Raw genomic sequence first — 22411 nt, 5'->3', positions numbered from 1 at the left:
GGCGCATGCGCAGTTGTAATCTGCCTAATGCGGAATTAGCCGTTACACCTTTCATAACAAATACTGATTTTTCAAAAACTTTCCCTCGGTTCGTATATTGTAGGACGGGATTCAAATTATCGAACTTCATAACTTTTAAGTTTTCAAAAGTTGAGCGGCTGAATTGAGGGCTAAAGGTGGTTAGCGGGGCTAGTTCCGCCTTCTGGGCCAGTGTTGGGTCGTGTGATTGGAGATCAGCGACTCGTCAAGTGTCACGTTAGGATCCACGTTAAGAGTTACAGACTAACCTTTGCTCCGTGTGTCCATGGGCTGGAGAGAACGTCATTTTCTTATTAAAGGGTGAGTACTGCCTATCCGAGTTGCTTATTTGTGTTATAAATATATATATACACACACACAACCACCACTGTTTAGAAGTAGCCAAATAGGCTAACATAAGCTAACGATACAATTTACTGGAATATCCACCTGTTGCTGGCGACTACATCAGGATTAACGCTATGCTCGAACGAATTCGACTATTTACGTTATCACAATTATGAAAGAAAAAGGGTTATCATATAGCAGCCATCATCGTGGATGTTAGATACCCTGTCTTGTTGAAATTGGCAAGCTAACGCCAAACAAGTGATCTTGGACTATCTAAGTTTATGATTTAAATCCTACTAGTTAAGCGTAAATGCACTTATTCTCGACGTCGATGTTTATTGATAGGCGATATTCCCCGCATGTCGTTTGGACGACAGGCAGATATGTTACGCCTTTTTATTGCTTTTTTGTGGTTTTAATGAGCATTCGGTTGAATCAGTGGGCTCGTCTATTCATTGTGGGCCTGGTGAAAGACCTTCCAAACACTGTACCAGCAACTCTCATCCTATACTGCTATCCTACACTCACTGCATCATATCACTCCATACAATCCTGTTTTAAGTACACGATACATCCCACACGTTCTTCGTCAACTGATTTCAACCGCGCAAGCCTCTCCACACATTCCTGTACAGTCAGAGCAAGCCCTTCTACTTGTTTCAACAGGTACCTGTGTTTCTTCAGTACCTCATTATCCTAAGGTATTCCCATACGCCCCTGTACTGTCTCTGTAGGGTGTTTTGCTTTACTCCTGGACAACATAGAAAGGGAAAAGCCATAAAGAAATTTGAAATTGTTTTTAAATTTTATGGAGTAATCGGCTCATGACCTTGTACGTCAGCGCACTATTACAACTTGCTATAACATTGAAACTTGCCATAACATTTCCACAACAAATAAACAGGCGTATTTTTTGTTTGAATTATAAAATATGTACATATCCATTTGTAAAATCGCGGTAACCCCTGCGGATGAACTTTAGCCGTTATACTATAGCATCCATCTGAATAGATTATCAAGTAGGCTACTCTTCACTTTGTGTTGTACAAATCAGCCTGGTAGGGGAAATGGCATACATAATTAACAACAAAGTAGGCCAGCGCCTGGGCAATACATGTTTCCTTTTTACCCCGGAAGCAACCAATTAAATCGGATGATAACAGCAGTGTTTACATTCCATAACTTAGTACAAAACTGAGCACAGAGTACAGAATTGTCTGCCTCTCTTGGGTTCACTTTCTTTTCGTTATCAGGGTTTACGTTAATATTAAATGTTCATTCCTGAACAAGTTTGGTTTTCTGTTTCGGGAATGCTATGCCTGCAGACTGAAACTTCACACAATGGCTGTTTGTGCCGCGCACATCGGAAGGTCTTAATGAGTGGGTTTGAATGCTGAACACAGCGGGATTAGCAGTAGTGCTTATTTCAAAACGGTGTGCTATGCTGTACAATGCTACAGCATGGTGGGAGTTGTCCGTATGCGTGTGGGGTCGTCTTGTCCATTAGGTCCATCCATCGATCGCTCAAGATTGAACAGCACAAGATCCAACAGCACTTGTGTATAATGGATTCAATCGTTTATCTTATCCCTTCGATGTTGCAACTGTCGTAATGAAAGTGGAGATTCCTCTTCTCGCTGTTCTCTGATGCTTGTCAGCTCCCTTGGCTCTACCTTTGTCAACAAACTATTTATTTAGTTGCGTTCCGTTCCTCCCGTAGAGCTTTCAAGGAGGTAGTCTGACACATTGTGGTCATTGTCAGTACACCTAACATGTGCTGGTGTTTGATCTGTCAAAATGGTCAATCTTAATTTTTCTAGTGTATACTACACAGCACACATGACATTAGAAACTCATTGAACTTGGGTAATGTACCATCATTCCACCGTTGGACATTCTAATTTCTCACCAAACCAGAAAGTCTGCCTGCTGTCTGCCTCCGTTTTATTTCTTTTTGCTTTGTCTTCTTTCTGCTTACATGAAAGGGACCACGTGAGGTTGCAACACAAAGAAAAACACTAAAGCTGTGATGTGTAATCCGGACATGCTCTGAACTAGCTAGAGAGGCTGTGTGTGTGTGTGTGTGTGTGTGTGTGTGTGTGTGTGTGTGTGTGTGTGTGTGTGTGTGTGTGTGTGTGTGTGTGTGTGTGTGTGTGTGTGTGTGTGTGTGTGTGTGTGTGTGTGTGTGTGTGTGTGTGTGTGTGTGTGTTGTTTATGTAGTCTCTCCTAGCCCTAAGAACTGTGCTGTGACTTGCATCGTCTCATGTTCTTTGAAGCTTTCGTCTGCTCACTTGCAGACACGCACACACAGTGTTGGACTGTACCTCCGTGCTCTGTTTGCTTTTTCCTGTCTGCTCAGAGTAGCGACTAACGAGTCCCTGTTTTTGCAGTGGAAGTGACCGCACACCCTGAAATCAGAGAAGAGAATAGAGTTGCGGTGGTGCTGATTACTACCTAATAAATAATTTGAGGGTTGAAAAGGGAACTGGGCATAAACTTTGCGTCCCATCTACTGTATAATACACCGGCTTGAATTTCAAATTCAGTAGTTGATTTTTGATCTGATTCATGAATCGCTGATTGCTACATGTGTATTGAATTTTCCTCCCTTTTTAGTTCCAGTAGCTACTGTTTTATAAGCCTGGCCTCTGATGCTTGCTTGCATATGTGCTGCTGCTGCGCATATGCTGCCTGTACATCACAGCCGTACACTTGCTAAACCAGTTGGACCATTGTAATGTGGGCATGCCTTTTTCCTGTGAAAGTCAACCTTGGACCTAGTGCCATTTTAGTTCTTAGGCGTTTGTTGTGGGCTGTGCAAATTAAGTTGACTCTATTTTGGGCTAACCCTTGTCTTGTTACTTTTGATTTAACAGCCTTTCATTGCTTATTGTCTCTTTCATCCGCGTCATCAAATATTTATAATCCAACGCACAGGACCGCCTGGTTGCTATGAATTCATCCAAGGGGTATTGACAAGACCTGCCTAGTACTTCCTATGGAAAAAAATAAATAATTGTTGGCGTTGGCCAATATTTAGCGTGGGCTTTGAGCATGTGTTTGACATGGTTTGATCGTGATCCACATATGTTTGTCCATGTTACAGGATTACTGTCAACACTCAGCAACGGAGGATTCCATCTGGAGCCAGCGATAACCCCAGAAGCCCAGCGTCCGGGCACTGTTGCAGGGAATCGTCAGGACCCCAATGATTGTCAGCAGATGTAAGTGGATGCAACATTTATTGAGAATTGTCCCAACGTCAGAGCCTAGATAACCAGACTCAAAAGTCTTCGGCGCTGTATCTTGTGCCGATGACTGGTGCAGGACACTATGCTAAGCAGGAATATTTAGCATTTAGGCAAATGGTTTCAACAAATTTTCTCCAATGTAATCTTCCATTGTTATCCTGTAGTGAACATGGAGACATATCTAGTATTTATACTGCTTGTAGTTGCTTTTGAAATACTTTTTTTATAGCAATGTTGCAAATTGACATGGTTCCAACAAGGGTGTGAAACGAATGCGCAGAAAGAGATAATTTAGCTATTACTTATTTTCATCTCTCGCCCTAGTAGTTAGGCTCTTACACGTACAGTGTAAGCAAAATATGCAGTTTTCTGTTTTGTAACATCACAATTCACTGCAGATATTGGAATACAATTAAAAACACGCATACTCGCACCAGTTAAGAGTACACTTTTCTAAGAATGGTTAAAGCTCTATTATTAAAGATTTCATATCTGGAATTATTTTTGGAGAGTTGACAGCACATTATGGAGAAAGCTGATTGTCCAAATTCAGATCTGTGATGTGTTTACAAATACAGTTGCCATTCACCTTGCTCCTGCACGTCTTCTGCATGATTCTACATTCCAAAGGGCAATTTAAAACGTTTTGCGGTGCGCTCCTCCTTGCACATGCACAACACAACTCCACACAACCAATGGCAAGCCTGCCTTATCGTTTGAATTTCAACAAGCTTTTCGCCGTGTTGACATTAATCGCATGGGAACGGCTTGGCAGTGTTGCTCACAGGCGGCACTCTCTATAACCTCACCGTGCATAGCATAGCATGTTCAGTGATACTCAGCCCTGCTGGCTCCGTGCGTGCCGGAGACCAGAGACACCAGTGTTGTAAGGGAGTAGGAATGTTCTTTGCACACTCTTAAGCTCTGCAGAATGTCTAAATGAATTGAATGCACTTCCTTTGCCTCTCCTTTCTTTGTCTGGGACTGTATGTAAATTGTTATTCTCATCCGACGCAATCGGATTTATGAAATTGAACTAGAAATGGACCCAACTGCATTTTATGTGCCCAAAGGTATTCGGCTTTCTCTGATTGGATGCTCCTTCTTGTAATGAGGCTTTCTTTGCCAAAGGAATGCAAGTAAACAGCATTGAGGGGATGTGAATCTACCTCCATGTGCTCGTTTTCAAACATTAACTGCCGACCTAGTTTTACCCAGGCCAACAAACATCCTCAACATGAATGGTGGGGTGAAAACATCCTAGTAGAATGACTGCTACTAAAGTACCGCATTATGCATACAAACGTGGACGCATAATTAAATCTCCTTAAGTGGCATTGCATCAAAATTAAAAAATCAGACTTGTAACAAACAGACTTGATTGTGTGAGTAATGCTAGGGCTTTTTGAAAATAAATTCCTTGCTTGATCGGATGGCTCTATTGTTACTCCCCATCTATTTAACACCACAAAAAGCTTTTGACTTTATCCAATAGACTTTGGCCCTTTCATTTGTTTTAATATGATATGTGTCCTTCTTTAATGGTCTTTCGTGATTTGGATTCTACGAAATAAGGTTTTTATTATTGGGTTTAAAGGCTGTGGTTGAGGAACTTGCCTTGCTTTGGCAGACTGGAACTTGCGTCTCCAGTCTGCCAAAGCACGACAACATTGCCTTTTACGTTTCAACACGTCTCTGTAAATGATCTTAATCGAGATGTTGTGTGAACTTTAGACTGTCTGTGGCGTTGGGCGCGGTATTGGATGTTATTTTCTTGTATGTGTATACCTGGTTGAAAGGTCTATCATAGTTTTATTTATATGCTTAACCAATGTAAAATCGTACTTTCTAATCGCGTTTCATTTTTAATATCACACTTTTAATAATTAAGCCATACTCCTAGAGTAACTCATGCACTGTAGTGTAAGACCTTGCCATCAATGTAATACGTCTGCCTTCAATATGTAAAATCATCAGAGCAGCCATGCATTTTTTTTAAACGGATCATGAGCTAGCACGGACTGGTTGGACTGCATCGGGAACACAAGCCCGTCCTCCTGGCCCAGCAATGGAGCATTAAACACCATGTTGGATCTAGGACTGTTGGCCTGATGCATAGTTCAGTGGAACTACGTTCGGTCTGTCTGGAAAGAATGTAATTATACGGCCTCTTCTGAGGAACTTTAATCAGTATTTCATTGACAATTTTTCCTTTCTCATTCAGGAGCTGTGGACTACTGTGTTTGGGACACTAATGGAAAATCAAGGTAGGAATCCTTCATGTTTTATTATTACACTGCCATAATTTGGCAGAGCCAAATTTTGTTGGCACTGCCAAATTATGGCTTTTTGGGATTTGCTTGTTCATATCAATGAACAAGCAAATCCATACTCACTAACAGTGTATGTTTACATGCTCAAAGAGCTGATATGGGAATCGGGGCATTTTTTTTGGGCCTATTTCTTACAGCAGATGGACACACCTTGGCGTCACTGCCGTGATGGTTACACACTTCCTTATGGGACTCTTAATCCAGTGGGGACATACAACTAAAAATAACTCAAGTCTATTATTGCAGAGGTTTCTCTAGGTGTGTTGCATGTCCGTATCCGTTGCCCTATATCGTGTGAACGGCTAGCGGGGAGGCGACGGGACTGTGGGAGCCGGGCTAGGGTTGGCCTTGCGGTGACGCATTGTGCTGTTGACACTGGGGCTATCTGATAGCCCCTCTCCTTCTCCGAGGACACACCTGTAGGTCACGCGGTGCTGCATTCCCACCGCCCGCCTCTCACATTTCACTACAAACCTTCACACACTCACACGGGCCCTGGTTGGGTTCTATGATTCCCTTCCCGCTGTGGTGGTTTTAGTCGACGCTAGCTCTTTCTTTGCTTTGATCCACGGCGAGGGACTTCTGGAATGGCAGTACAAGCTGAAAACATGCGTGAGTAAGCCCTCCCTCTCAGTATCTGGAGGTTTGTGTTGAGCCTTTTGGTGGTTTGAACTGTTTGTGTAAAATGCTAGCTTGAGCTTGACTTGGTGTTTTCAGACCTTTTTAAGAAGAGGGAATTTGACTCTTTGAGGCTTCAGCAGTTTGGTGTTTTGAGGATGCGGTCGAGGGACTATGTTTTATGAACGATTTTAGCTTGATAAATACAAATGTACAATGCCTGATCTCTGTCAGGGAGATGTAGCAGGCCTAGTTTGTAGTTCTGAGTTATAAACCAGAGTTTCACTCATGATATGGAGCATTTCTTTGACACTTGGGTTTCACAACACGATGACTGCCATACTGGTGGCCTGTTGCTATTTTCGGCTTCTTGATTCTTGTTCTTGCACGTCGGCGGACCGTGATTTGAGGAAAAGGCAGGGTTCTGTTTTTTCAGTGAGTCATGAAGCGGTGGCGCTCAACACAGTTTGGCTGTCATGCTGGTCTCTGTGAAACTGACACAATCAGGGAAAGACCCCTGCATTGATTGTTTCGTTAATGTTGCCCATTTAGTGTTGGAAAAGAGAATTTAATTACACGGTTAACTCAATAAGGACAAAGGGAAGTACATTTAATTAATTATAATTCCCATTTCTGTTTGAGTTTTTTTAATTTGTTTATCTTTGTTGTGATTGGTTGACTCTTTCTACTTTGGTGGTCTCAGAGGTGCTTTTTTTTCTTTGCTCTTAATTTCTATAAATGATCGCTTTTCATTTTTCACTTCAGCCTTTTCTTCGTCTTAGCCCTGATTGTGCTCTAGAGGGTGCAATGGAGCTGAAGTGCCTAGTTCTACCTGAGTTAATGACACTGCTTCTCATATATTCACTACATCACTGTCCACGTCATCTTTGAGGGCTATTGTGCTGTCATTCAGTCAGTCCATCGTAGTTGGAGTGACTGACACACAGGCACTCCTCCTGGGAGTGCCTGTGTGTTAAAAGTTTTACACTCTTAACTACTAATAGTTAGGCTCCACATCTTTTGGCCAATATCGATATTCCTAAATTACTATAGGCTGTTATGATGTAATTGACGTCCCCCTCATCCATCTGCAGTCATCAAAAGTATTTTTTGTGTGTGTATTTTACAACTCCCCATGGGGAATGTGTCTGAGCCTGAGTTGTACATAAGCATATTGTACCAAGAGATTTACCTACACTAATTTAAATTGTGTGTCCGTAACGTATTATATTTGCCCAAATATAAATGCGTTGCTTTAAAGATCCAATGCAAACATTTTCGAAAAACAGACATTCACAATGTATGACTCCATCAAGGTTCCTGACATTTTAGTAGACTTAACACCAGGCTGCTACCCAAGCAAACCAAAAGGAAAGGCCCTTAAATCGATATGTGCCATGTAGAATCTGTTTTCTGCCCTTGAAGGTAGATCGCTAGAACATGTTCATTATGGTTTTGTATGTGATTTCTCTTTGCCTTAGGGCTAGATAGATCCACCTGCCAACTGAATAGGCAATACTATTCAATAGTATTGCCTAAACCTTTTGTGTGTTTTCATCCGATTTAGCAACACATCATAGGCATCTAAATTACATTATAAATAAAGCTGTTTATAATTCAGTACCTGTGCTGACCACATTCATGACCGTACTATCAGTGGCAATCTTACTCCTTTTTTTTTTTTGTGTGTGTGTAGTCTACAAATCCATATGCTTGTCCCTTTTTTAAAACACAACACAACATAAATAATGTTATGATACTGTAGTGTGTGTGCGCTCAACTGAACGGTTCAAGCAGGCCTCCTATTTGAATCAGCAAGCCAGTCTGCTAGCAAATCCTCACGGCAATCCTTCCCCCTACTACCACACTGTCTCCCTTTGCGAAAGAGGCTTGACTCCCACTCACTTTCACCCCCAGTTTAAGCAGCAGAACAGAGATGGAAATGTGCGGATGCCTGGCTGACCTGTCTCTGTGATAAATAGAGCTTCAGGTCTGGCAAATCATTCAGCAACATGTTATTTAACTACTTGATTGAAGATCGATTTTAAGGAAGCACGTTTTGCTTTTTGGGAAAGCATTTACTTTTTACTAGGATTGGCAACCTCAATGGCTTGAGTGATAGTGTGGTTCTACTGAAATAATAGGTTTTTCTTTACAGAAGAGGCATGTTTGAACATCTGTCGGATAAACTGCTATATATCTGTTGATCTTAACAAATCAACAATTTTTTATCCGTTTGGCGATCAACAATCAACTGCTGAGTTTTAGTATGTTCTAACGTTTTCAAAACCGGTCTGAAGCAACAGTTTATTGCCAAACAGCGGGATCACATGCTACTGTCACTTGTTGACTCATCAAGTGCTGTGCTCACGGAGCTTCTCCCAGGAGTGTCACTCGACACCACGCCGATGTCACTTCCTGCTCTTTGGCACCAGGCTCCACCTTCTATCGCTGGCTCACCTTCCCCTCCTCAAATTACCTCACCCGTTTAAAGGCCGTCCCACCTTCTCGCTGAAGCCTGCGCAACAGCTTTGGGGAATAGTGCATTGCGAGCGGGTGTGTGTGTGTGTGTGTGGGGGTGGGGGCAGGCGCAGTGGTAAGGGTTTGCCTTACCCATCCGCTGGCTGTTGACTGGACCAGCCAACCCTCAGAGCCTCCCTGTGGTGAACTTTGCCCTTGATGAATATCTGGCGCTCTCAGGAATGACAGGCATGCGCGAGTGTCTTAACGGCGTTCCTCCTACATGAAGTCAGGCCTCCGACATGGGAGGGACCAAACAACCCAGGGGCTGAGTGAACATACGTGTGTGTTCAGCGAGATAGAGAGAGAGAGAGGGAGGGAGACGGTGAACAAGAGGGGGGGGGAGAGAGAGGAAAACACAAGGGCTCAAGGGAAGGGAAGGGGCGGGCGAGACTACTGAGACGGGAGAGGGCATAAACGACGGCAGCCAGCAGGCAAGCAGCTTTGGTTACAGGAGTGCTGGGGCTGTTCACGGCTCCAGTTTTCCCCCTCTAGCGTCCCTCCTGTAGCCCTCCCGGCGGCAGGCCTCTGGAGAGCTAGAGGCAGGGGCAGGCTGGGACAGGAGTGGGAGCATGGGACAAAGTGGCAGCTCTACGACAGCAGGCCAGTCACCAGCAGCACGGTACACTAATGGTGAGTCTTGGGCTGGAGGCAGAGGACAGGTGGCTGTGTGGACCACCAGGGTTTTACCTTTGGATACATGCGGTGCTTACTACTGGAGGACTACCCCAGTGTTTCGCTTTTACGCTTTGAGTTTGGCCTGAAAGCTGGTCCACCGCAGTTTGGTAGATGTGTATGTCTAATGGCTGTGTTTTGAAATGGTTGAAAGCAGTAGGTACATTCAGGAGCAGAAGAATGTTCGTTGATGGAATGCTGTGATTGTGTAATATACTCGAGCCCCGCGTATCACTTCCTGTCTTGGCCCGGTCTAATGGATGGTTGCTGGGTGTTTTTTTTTTTTTTTTTTTTTCACGAAGAGCCAGGGCTGGGGGTGCAAGGCACCAACTGTCAACAGGTCTCGCTGAACATGGATTTATCTTTTGGCCTCGTCCGACTCCACTTACCCCGTCGACTCGTATGGCGTCTGTCTGTAGTGCGGTGTCCTGTGGAAAACAGTACACCCATAACCCGGGCGCTGTCAGCTGCTTAACGTCTCGGGGGTCTGAGGTGTTTGCAAAGCTTCGTTGTTTGTTTAAAACATCTCGACAGATGGCCGAGGGGTGTTTATGTAGCAAACACACTCTTGTGTTCCTTTGCTTGCCCTTTTTAAACGGGATGACTCTTGGCGAGTACGACCTGTTCGAAAGTAGTGTTTAATTTGGATGCGACGTGTTGGAGCTCACGTGCAAAGGATATCCGCCCTCGGTTTGGCCTCCGTGTAATCAAATAGCGCCCCTTTTTTGTTGTTTCATCATGACGAGGGTTCATGTGGATGGTATTAGTGTACCAAACACCTAAGGGTGCTGTGTTAAGTAAATCATTAGCAGTCTTGGCTTGTTGTAAAGGCAGAGCAAGAGGAGAGCCTTTTAAAGAATCCACTCATTGGTTAATGTGCAGTCCGAGGTTTAAGTTCAAATTTGTGTTCTTGCGAAGGGTCAATGTGTCACAACAGCAGCACACTCTTTTTTGTTGTGCTGTGTGTCGGGGTCTATTGTCTGCACTGTTTAATCCTTCCCGTTCTTATCCTGCGTTTTGGTTTGCAAAGCTATTACCAGCCGTGTTTGTGCTCTGTAAGAGACACTCCGCACACCATAGTGTAACACTGTTGCAAACCAAACACAACAATGTGTGCTTCTCCCTGGGACCCACTAACCCCACTTCACACCCTTTGGGTCTCATGCTAAATGTCAGAGACGGGTGTGAGCTCTTCCCTTTTTGTGTTATCAAGCATACCATTTTCAGTGAGTCTTAGCAATGGTACGGTGCAGCAGCCTGGATGCACCGACTACGAAGCAACATCTTTTGTGTCAGGGTTGATGTTATCGCTATGTTGTTGGCTCTGAACCGGGCCTTGATGCTGGCTACGTTTAACCCTGACCTTGAGGGGAGTACTAGTCCTGGGCTGGCTTGCAGCTACACTTGTAAAGCTCTTTCCTCCTCACATGTAGGCTAATTGTAGGACATGGTAGCAGATCCTATCTGCCAGCTCCATGGGCAAGGAGGGTGTGAGGGACGGAGCGAGGCAGAGGTGGTTATTATGGACATGCATATCTGTCTAATTAACTTGCTATAATGGCTTATTTTCTGTTGATTATACCTTTTATGAGCGTGAGTTCACCTTGCATGAAAATGGCATCACCATGCCTGCTGGCTTCCATTATATCTTTAAACTGTGTGTCCGTCTGACAGAATTGGGTCCACTGCAGTAGGTCCACTGTGTGCATTGCGGTTTAATGTGCCATGTCAAAATGTACTCCTTTCATTTTTAAAGGTTGCCATGTGTAAGTTCCTTCCCAAAAGCAATAAAGGTTAGGGTTCTTAATGGCTCAGAACCATTTATAGTTAACTCATGCTGTCATGTGTTGGCTATCATTCTAGCGTGGGTGTGCATGCGCTTATGTCAAGCCCAGCAGACAGAACTATTTAACACTGCCAAAAGTGTACATTAGCTGTACCACAAGTGGGTTCCAGTAAGAAAGCTTTGTAGGGACCATCAACACTTTGGCAGGGCCAACACTGCTGTTGTTATTTTCATTGGGGAGTCTCTATTGATCACTTTATGTATGTATTTTTGGATTACGGTCCAGTTCTGTCCATACTACATGCTCGGCTTATGTTTCAGGGATCGCTCAAGACGCAACCGAACTAGCTGTACTAAAATGTGCAGATAGGCATTGACTTTCACATTATCTAAACTTAAAAAAGCTCATATCAGTCTGTGTTTGCCAGAGGTTGCCATGATGGCGTGCTTTGTTTTGAATGACATGGATCAATGGTATAGTAAAAGGCTCCTTAGAAAAGTTGCAAGATGTTCAGCTGTGCGGTTTCAAGCTGTCTTTTTCAGTGTGCAGGCCATGTGCATTATCTACCGTTATTTTACAAAATGATATAACTGCTTGTAAAATAACAGTATATAATGCCCACGGCCTCCGCACTGAAAAAGTAATGCATGTAATGCAAGGACTTAGCCTTTTTTGTTAGTGTAAGGTTGTCATTTTAATGAACGTAAAAATCGTGTTTTCCGCTATCTTACGCTATTTCAGTTTTTTGTATACACTGTAAAACCTGACAAGTTAGTTGAACTTAAACTATTTGAGGAAACCGATTGCCTTGAACTATTTAAGTTTACTAACTCAAATAAATTAAGTACCAGCAATTATTTGATGTAAGTAAAGATAACTCTTATAGCTAGAGTTATTGTGACATGTGTATTATGAGTTAGCATTACTAATTCCATTTACTGAGGTGAAATGTAAAGAATTATCTTTTTACACTTAAATGCAGCAATTCATTCAACGTATATAACATGTGTTCATGTAACTTATTACATTCTAGTTGCAACAACTTAAAATTACATTTCGTCTACTCAATTCATTTGAGGAAACCGATTGCCTTAAACCACTCAAGTTAAATGAACACAATGGATTCACCAATCTCTGATCCAACTTAAATTACTGTGGCGAGCAGCGCGGGAAGGACGAGACGGGAGCCCAAGTTTAAATGGCGGCGCAACTCTCGTGCCTTAGTGCACCGCACGACCACGAGAGCTGGCTATATTCAAACACAGACACACAACAGAAAACACGGCACCACTGACCAACACACACAACACTCTCACTAATGGTCCCGATCACACACATCACAATTAACACACAAACAATAAAGAACCCAAACCCGTTAACCCCACTTAACCTAATAACACATCAAGTTATAAAAAGACAATAAAACCCCTTTTCCCCAAACATTATGAATACCCAGACTCCCCGGGGGTAGGAGTCGCCACATTATTTATTAAGCTGAATGCTGAACATTCATAACATTTCCATGGTCATTTCAAGTAGTCATTTAAACAGCTTTACTAATTATTATTATTTTTAAACATGCCATCTCTTTAGCATCGGTGTTCTCTTTCTACGTCGTCTTTCTGTTGGTGTCGGGTCAGCCATCTCTTCTTCGTTCGTTACTAGACTCCGGTTGCATTGTGGGATAGCGTAGTGAACTCCGTGGTTTACTTTGGCGGTAGCACGCATTCGGAAACGTCTTCTACACAATGCGTAGGCTACTGAGCATTCCGACGCGCTATATTTTTTGGCGTACTGCAAAATGCATACTATATAGTAGTCAAGTATGAGTATTCGGATTCAGCCGTTTTTGATAAATGGGTTTCCCAAATATAAAGAGCTAGCGCCTGTTAAAAGACACACAAGCTGTTTGAGACACAATCAAAAAAAGTTGAACGAAAATGTGTGTCATAAGCTTATTTATTTATGCCAATATTCTGTGATTAACTTTAAATCTTTACACTGTGATCATTGAAATTATGTCACAGTAATTATTTGTTTTAATTGGGCATTGCATAATCATCAGAAATGATTATAAATAATAGAGATAGCAATAAAAACTAATTACACAAAGTGTAGCTTATATAGTCTAATGAAAATGATATAGCTACATTTAAGTTAAATAAGTCAATGGAACACACTGGAATAAATAAGTTAGACTTAAAATGTTCCATATTTGAGCAGCACTCAAAACAAAAGAGTTATTATATCAATTATTGATTCTTAAGTTCTGTTCATTCAGGTGAATGAGTAACCCCAACGATTTTTGAGATTTAAGTTACGTCTACTTAGTTCTTTTAGTAAGATGTACTGTTAGGTTTTACAGTGTAGAGAACCCACAGATGAATACCGGCGTGTAAATAATGCTATATCAGTTTTATACTTGTGTTTTAACATTGTACCAGAACTTGTATTGAGAGGATTTATGTTGCGTGTCATCGGTATTGGAAGAGAAAGTGAGAGATGATGGTTTGCTTGTTTTATGTGCGTAAAGATATCTATATCAAATAGTTGACGCTTGGAATTTCGATCTGGGTTTTGAGTTTGATCTTAGGCAGTTTTCGAATTGGTAAAACAAGTGGTAATTTAAATAATTTCTATCTTCAAGTAGGCCTTGCTAAGTTTGGTTTAATTTATTTTAAAGTTGTTGATCTTTGTGATTTTTTTATTTGTGAATGCTAAGTAACTGTTGTAGAGTAGACAATAACAGCGTTTCACACCATACAATAAGCTGTTGACGCTAATGTTGACAACAACATTTCTAATTTCCGCTATCTTCAAGTGTGTCCAGTAATGCAGAATGCAGAAACAGAATTACAGCAGTTGTATTCTATTGATTTAGCTTTTTCCTGTTTGGTTCCTTGGCTTGGAACTACCCAGGCATTGTTTGTGTGGCTAGAAATTTTGCATAGTTAATCTTAATTGTTCTGCATAGCAGTGGTCGACCGGCTGGACCCTTGTATGTAATCACTCTCAGACTTGGGTCCCATTCCCTCATGTATAATTACATTGGTTTATAGCATTGCTATTAGTCATCATCATTCTAGAGCCTTTGCGTGGGTGGCTTTTGTGTGTCACTGGGTTTTTACAAGTATTCCATCATTTTTTCATATTATCATATATTCAGAATTGTGGCTCTGTAAATATAGCAAGAATTGTATTGGCTCAAGATTAATTTAAATACAATCATGCATGATGTCCTCAAGCCTGTTGAATAGAAACTCATGGCGAGTGAAACAATTGCTATTTCTGTCCTTCCTATCCAAAATAAGAACATTGAGGCAAAAAAACAGAACCCTGTCAACTAGGGGTGGGTGGGTATTGCCAAAGAAGTCACGATTCGATTCGTATCACGATTCACATGCCACGATGCGATTCTATCACGATGCATCGCGATACTTGAATTATTGCGATGCATTGCGATGCATTGCGAATTTTCACTGAACACTTAAAAAACAATTAAGCCATTACCAGTGGCTGACTGGCTGTGTATGATCTGGATAGTGTGTTCAATTGATAACTCAAAGCAACTCAATTCATACATAGCTGTATTTATTGAAACGACTATTACTGGATACACTGACAAGAAGTGCTAAGGATCTATAAAACTTAAAATAACAAAATAAGGATAATCAGTGCCGTTTACATGGCCTCAGTGGTCCTTTAAACCAATGAAATGAAAACATTCAAACATTTCCCCTTTTGGAAGTAGCTGCCATTATAACAGCAATATCATTTCATAAACATAAGAGGACAAACTGATGCCACAAAAAGTGAATAGGCTTTATAAAACTATATAAAAAAAACAAAAAAAATTTTTTTTTTTTTTTTAATTATTCATTTTTTTAAAATTAATAATCGATTCTTGGCGTCAACAATCGATGCAGTAGATCGTGAAAATTAGAATCGCGATGCATCGTCATGACGATTATTTGGCACACCCCTACTATATATGCTTTCTACTAATGAACGAAACTGTGATACACCTCTTTCTTACCGTTTGTCGCAAGTCTCTCCTGCAGGCATTCAACTCGCAGGTTATGTAACGTGCCACTGATCCGACTTTGCACTCAGCACTTATTGACATTGTATAAACAGGCTGGTTCACTGTGCCAGTTTTCTTGTCAATGGAGTTTGACATGCAAAGTTCAATGAAGCAGGGTGACGTCACTGGTGACTAGCAACTCATTGCCTTAGAATTGCAAAGCACACTCAGGTGTGGGTTTCGTCCCAAGTAGGAGCAGCGTGCTGTGAGTCACGGTTTCTGCCCGGGTAGGCGCCTTTCCTAACTGTTTTGTTTACATTTGTCTACGTTACATAAGTCATCATGGATTATTGCAACTTTTTTCGTCACAGTTTGATTAAACTGGTTAACGATGTGTCAACACGCGCAGTACGAGCCAATGTTCCCTACTACCCGACTGGGTTCAAAATCAACCCTCACTCCCTTTTGTGAACGGGAGTAGCTCGCAGTAAACAAAACACACCAACCCCTTTCCATTTGCCTCTCGGTGCAGCCCTCTTCCACTGGGGCTGTTTGGTCTCCTGGGGCTTGACAGCTGAAAGAAGCGCGCCGGGTAATAAGAGTGGAATGTGGACCAGCCTTCCCCCTGGCTCGCGGGCCCTGTGCCGCGGCACGACGGGAGAAATGTAGCACCTGCGCTAGATTAAGGCCCGGGCCCGCCCCCCCCTCATGGAGGAGGCTGTCAGCCCTTGAGATAGGCTGCATTGCTGGGCTCCTGGCCATGGAGGTGCCAAAGACAAATGGTGCACTGTTGGAAGTCTTGCAAGGGGCACTCGCATGGTGATTTCTTCCCATTACGAGCACTGCCATTTGCAATCACATTCGTCCAGGCGGCCCACTCATCAGGGCCGGTGAGGGGCTTGTATTAGAGGTTTTCATTGAAGGGAACCTTGGCTTGACTTTACTATAATCAGGAGGGCTCTGCATCGCTGGTGAAAAAGTGGTTTACATGTGCTTTATAACTTGTATTGATTTGTTAATGCTTTATTTGTATTGAACGTCTCTCTTTTGTCTGTGTTCTGCTCCTCCAGATGAGGAAGTAGACCTGCAGCGGAGCTCGACCGGGAGCGAGGGGGGCAACTCTGGAGATGGAACACCTCCATCCAAGCGCAAGGGCAAGTTCTCCAGCCTGGGCAAGATCTTCAAGCCCTGGAAGTGGAGGAAGAAGAAGCCCAGCGAAAAGTTTTCCGAGACCTCCATCGGTAGGTTCACCTCCGATCTGAGCAATTCAAATAATGTTTAGTTATGACGGTTGTCCGTTAGGGGCGTCTGGGAACCTTGTGTAGGGTGCTAACAACAGCAATACCCTTTTATTTGTAGGGCAGTGAAACCGACGCCTGCATCCAATCAATAAGAAACATTATTATGTGGTCGACAAACAGGGACTTGGACGGCAATAGGGGGACAAAACAAAACTGTCTTCAGATAGATATCGATCCAAAATAAATTTGATGTCAAATGTTGGGGGTTTTTCTCCTTCATTTCAGCTTTGGAAAGACAGATATCGGTGAGGAAATCCCGGCAGGAGCTGATTGAGAGAGGGGTGCTGAAGGAAATTCCTGAGAATCGTGAGTACATCCCCCACATCGGTAGCTCTATCATCTGCATTTACCCTGGCCATGTAAACAGGTTGTTTGTAGGCACATGTCATCCATGATAAGAGGAGACAATGTTGAATACCTTTCCCAAAGCTGCGATGATTTTTGCTTATTCGCTGTCATCGAGGTTATAACTTCAAGGTGCGCCGCCTAGTAAAAGGGAATATACGGGCCATTTTATACCCTCCTCTAAAATGTAATTGCGTCCCAGCTGCCCCACTGCGTCGCCCATGTCTCACAACGACCTCCTCGCCCCACAGAGAGCAACCGGCACAAGTCTGGCCCCGTGAAGAACGGCCACCCGGCGGCCATGGACGTGGAGCGGGAGTCGGAGGCCGGCGTGCGGGTGCTCCGCGGGGAGTCTGATTCGCGCGCCACGCCCATGTGGCTGCCTCAGGGGGAGGAGCGGCGGAGCCGTGTGCCGTCGGACGCCTCGCGCGTCCACCGGGCGCCCCTGGACGTGGACTCTCTGGCCCGCCAGGCCGTGGAGGCCGACCGCCGCAGCCGCCTGCCGTCGGACCTGGACAGGCGGGGCGGCTCGTTACCCAGGGGGGCCGTCCCGGAGGAGGTCCGGCCCCGATGGGACGAGAGGAAGGACGGACGGGAGGACAAGAGGGAGCTCAGAGAGGACAAGAGAGAGCCCCGGGAAGACCGGGACAGGAATGAGGACAAGAGAGAGCCCCGGGAGGACAAGAGGGAGGAGCGGGACAGGAGGGAGGACCGGGACGAGCCGGAGCGCAGGGAACGCCGCGACGACCGGGATCGTGAGCGGGACCCCAGGGAGAGGCGTGAGCGGAGAGACGACAGGGACAGGAGGGACGAGAGGACTGACCGCGAGGAGAGGGACAAGAGGGAAGAGCGGGAGGAGCGGGACAGGAGGGAGGAAAAGCCGGAGCGCGAGGAAAGGGAAAGGCGGGAGGAGAGGCCGGAGCGCGAGGAGAGGGACAGGAGGGAGCGTGGCGACCGGGACAGGAGGGAGCCGCGGGGGGAGAAGGACCGGCGGGACGACCGGGCGGAGCAGGAAAGGGAGCAGCGCGTTAAGGAGCGGATCGAGCGGGAGCGCCGGGAGGAGCGCGAGAGGGAAGAGCGGGAGCACGAGAGGGAGGAGCGGGAGAAGGAGGACCGAGAGCGGCGGGGCTGGAGGGGGGACCGGGGGGACGACCGCGACCGGAAGGACCCCAGGCAGGAGGAGCGACCCGACAAGAGACGAGGCGAGGAGGCCGAGCGCGAGCGCAGGGACAAACCGGAGCCCCAGCGGAACCCCGTGGACAGCCTGCGGGCGGCGGGGCGGCCCGTCTCCGAGGTGGACGTCAGGGCGGTCCTGCAGAAGGCGAACTCGGAGGAGAACCGCAGGGTGCGGCCGGCCTCGGAGGCGGACCAGAGGAGCACCCTGCCCAGATACAGCCCAGCGGAGGAGTTCAGAGGTCGCACAGGTAAGCCCGCCTTGTCTTATCCAGGGTGTCTGCGCATCCTTAAAAAGTCTTAAATTCATGTTTCTAAATGTAAGGCCTTAACAAGTCCTAAATTCGTTATAATGTCATATGCTGATCTTAAATACTGTAACTCAAGGGCTTAAATTTGTCGGGGCAGGACTATTTATTTTTTTATTTTTCTCATGGGACTTTTCAGGAAGCACATGTAGAGAAGCTTCTTTCTTGCTAGCTGCATATATATAAACGATTATCTGCGTGCTTGCTAGCTAGTATGCGACAATGGGTAGGTGCAAATTCAAGGACAGTTGACTGGAAGATGTGTGTTTCCGAAGTTGGCTCACGTCTGTTGCCAACCCCCACCATTGCGTGTTTTTGGTCTTAAATTTCATTCAAGGTGGTATTAGGAGGTATTAAAAAGTCAGAAATTTGACTTGCTGAAACCTGCAGATACCCTGTTATCGTTTACTCACTGGTTCAGTGAAACACGACTCATACTAGGTACTTTGAAGCCACCTCTTTTACTGTTAAAAGTGAGATCCCTTTACCAATCAGACCACTTTTTGGTCATGGGTTTTGTTTACTTTTAGCACTTTTTGATGAAAGAGCAGTTCAAGAAGAAATTGTCCCAAACAATCCAATCTAAATTAAACCTGTTTTACGAGGTGATTAAGACCTACCCCTCCGCTATGTGTGAGGTGCTGAAAGCTCTGGGTTAGTTCCCTCATAGTTGCACTATTTATGCAACGCTAGGCAGCTACAGAGCAATTAATTGCTGCACTCCAGCTGTTCAAAGGCATTATGTCAGCCATAAAGATAACCTCGTTCAGAGCTGCTGCACACTGTTTGTTGAGTGCGATGCTGGTATCAGGAAACACAATACGGGCATGGTACGGTTCAAAGTGGATAAGTACAGTTTTAGGGATAATCCTCCAATGGGGTTTGGGAGGATTTTTATATGAACCGGTTGTCGGATGTTGTTTGCAACAGGCTAGACGTCGTACTTCGCCTTCAAAATGACTAATCTATGATTCTCATGAATCATCTAATGACATAGAATTCTTGTTTTACTGTGAGCCATGGTTGAGTTTAGAAGGCGTGCAGTATAATGTGGTGTTATCCAATTAAAACCAGAAGACGTGCATGCCGATGACAGGGTGAGGTGACACGGAATCCCCTGCCGTGCACTCGTTCATAATATTGAATCTGCATATCCTATTGTGGCCTTAAAAACGTGTAACTCAAGAGTCGGGAGTTTTCAGCAATAAATGCAATACCCCAATATCCATAAAACAATGCTCTCCTGGTAATACTTAAAATGTTTTATGGAACTCTGTTGCAATCAGGCATAGCGGACTACAATGACATTGTCTATGGTGGTAAATAACAGCGTTTCATCTCTGGAGGCAGGCCCGAATACGAACCGAGGGACACAATTAGTCGGCCTAGGTGAATTGCTTCTTCTTCCTCTACTTTAACGGTTTGGTAGTCATCCTCACCTCAGCTGTCTGTGGCCGTGCAGGTAAGACGGAGCACCTGGCACCTGGCTCTAGTCCCGTGTTAATGATTAATCGCCGCCGGGCCCTGTTTGGTCGTCCCCTCTGGGTCAGAGGTCCTTTACAAGCTCCTTAGAATTGTTCAAGATTGAGTAACTGGTAATCCTGGCTTCCAGTGTTTCTCTGCTGTATATTAAGCACTCTGTGCCCCTTGGGGAACGGTGGAGACCTTGTTTGTTGAGGCAATGTCCCCCCCCCGCCCACCCATGCTAATTTGTGTGTCCGTGTGTGTCCCGTTGTGTGTGCGTGTCTTTGCCTCAGAGTCAGCTGGCGTCCGCTTCGCCCCCGTTCCGGCGTCCAACCCCGTGAGCGAGCCTGAGGCGGCGCGGGACCCCCTGAGGGAGGCCGCCGCCAAACAGGCCCTGCTGCCCCCCAAGAAGCAGAGCCCCCCCCTCCCCACGGCCCGGACGGCCGCTCCCCCCGCCGTCTCTTTCTCCGCCTCTTCGTCCTCCTCCTCTTCCTCCTCGTCCTCCTCCTCGTCGGCCATGGCGGTGGCCAAGCCCCCGAGGACGGTGTCCCTCATCAGCGACGACCCCCCCCGCCTGGTCCCCGCCACCCCCGACTCGCCGCCGCCCGTCCCCCCGCACGCCAAGCAGCCCCCCGTGCCCCCGCCCAAGCCCGGCAACCGCAACAGCAACCCGGCGCTGCACGGTGAGTTCCCGCTGTCGCCCGGCGGCCATTCCTGTTCCCTCTCCCTCATCCCTCTCCTGTCGCCAGACCGGTCCTGATTCGGATTAAGACAGTGGTTGATTGTGTTGTTATTAAAGCCGTGCGAGCCGTTGGGGTGAAAGCCAGTGTTTTTTTTTTTTTTGGGCTAAATTGTATTTCCTGGCTTGTACTGTCAATCTTCTGTAGTAGTCTGTTTCCCCCCTAGTGGTACACATTTAGAGTGGACCTCTGGGATCCCTGAGCATAAAAGGCTGTGAATACAAATTCACTACCTGCTGCCTCGTATGCATGTGCTGCACATGAAGGTTAAACATTCTAGTTAATGAATTGTATGGAAATGAATACTGATGGAGCGGAGGCTGTGCCACTGGAGAGTCCACCGTTCACGCATAACACAGCCTTGGGTGTTTAGGTTTGTTGTCCTGCCTCGGGCCAAACCCCTCCCCCCCACCTCCCTTCCTTCCTCCCTGTCCCATGACTATTTAAACTTTAACATCCATGCAAAGAGGGCTGTCTTTATTCATCCTTAACGGTAATACGCTGAGGTGGGTGTGCCTAATTAATCATTTTGGCGTGTGTGTGTGTAGCACACGCCGTCAGGAAATAATAATGATGCAAGTTGTTTCCAATGTTTCAAATGGCTTAGGGTGCTGCCATTGGTTTCAATAACGACCGGGTGCTGTAACCATCCAGGGAGACGCTGACGCGACCAAATGTGATTTAAGGGAACCCATTCACAATCTCATTTCAGCAGCGCTCATCCAATGAAATCAGTGATATTCTTCACGAGATCACAAACCTCGGCCCTGGAATTTGATTTGTCATTCGAGCCTGATTTAGAAATAACCTTTTTGTGTATCGCAAAGGTTGCGAATTATTTCCTAGGTTTTTTCATCGTGGAGTTAGGCGCATGATATAGGGTCCCATTATTGGCGGTTACTTCACCGTTTCTTATTCGCTGCACATAACGGTACCACTCCCCTCACAGACGGTACGTCTCTCCCGGTCGCCCATCTCTCCCATCTCTCCTCACGCAATCTCTTCCGCTATGTATAGCACTTCGTCTGCAGATTCATTGTGTGCAACTAATCGCTCTCTCGAGGACAGCGGAGAGAGACGGAGCGAATAAGGGAGGGAGGGAGGGAGGGAGTCAAGAGAGTGCGGGCAGGCACCAGCTTGCTCTCAGCGCAACGTAGGCACTCCCAAGGCAGAGCGTTGGTTCCTGATTGTCTTACAGGTGGAGCCCCGTGTCCCTTGCCCCAGCTTGCCCTCACCGTAGTAGCGCCCTTGTTTACAGCCAACGCCTCTGCTACCAACCGCCTTCACACTCAACAGCTGTTCCAACACTAGCATTCCAAAAGCACCGGTTGGTCATAGCTCTCGTGAACAAACCCGCACCGTGATTACGTCACTCGCTCTTGTGTGGTGTGTGTGTTACCCAGGCCGTCAATTGAGGCCGTAGTTCGCCGTTGCCAAGTCTCCTTCCTTCCTGTCAGCGCTCAGGGTTGTTGTTTTCATTCTGTTCCCCTCGCCGTGTCTACA

At 45.4% G+C, this 22411-nt stretch overlaps 1 protein-coding gene across 4 annotated transcripts in view; it reads left to right on the top strand.

The window, feature by feature from the left end:
* Window positions 1-22411, top strand: part of LOC130375555 (phosphatase and actin regulator 4A-like) — a 30615-nt gene continuing 8204 nt past the window's right edge. For 2 of the 4 annotated variants that reach the window (XM_056582546.1, XM_056582543.1), the window contains exons 1-5: window positions 9494-9724; window positions 16648-16818; window positions 17104-17184; window positions 17475-18647; window positions 20462-20851. In XM_056582546.1, coding sequence (XP_056438521.1) covers window positions 9664-9724; window positions 16648-16818; window positions 17104-17184; window positions 17475-18647; window positions 20462-20851 — 1876 coding nt within the window. In that variant the 5' untranslated portion in view covers window positions 9494-9663. Of the gene's footprint in view, window positions 340-3475; window positions 3594-5844; window positions 5888-5918; window positions 6566-9493; window positions 9725-16647; window positions 16819-17103; window positions 17185-17474; window positions 18648-20461; window positions 20852-22411 lie in introns of those variants that run through there. The other 2 variants (XM_056582545.1, XM_056582544.1) reach the window with 2 other exon arrangements.

Source organism: Gadus chalcogrammus, chromosome 22 (genome assembly GCF_026213295.1).
Source record: "Gadus chalcogrammus isolate NIFS_2021 chromosome 22, NIFS_Gcha_1.0, whole genome shotgun sequence".
In the NCBI taxonomy this organism is placed as follows: domain Eukaryota; kingdom Metazoa; phylum Chordata; class Actinopteri; order Gadiformes; family Gadidae; genus Gadus; species Gadus chalcogrammus.
Note: the sequence above shows the minus strand (reverse complement) of the source record. Positions and strands in the feature narration are given on the sequence as shown.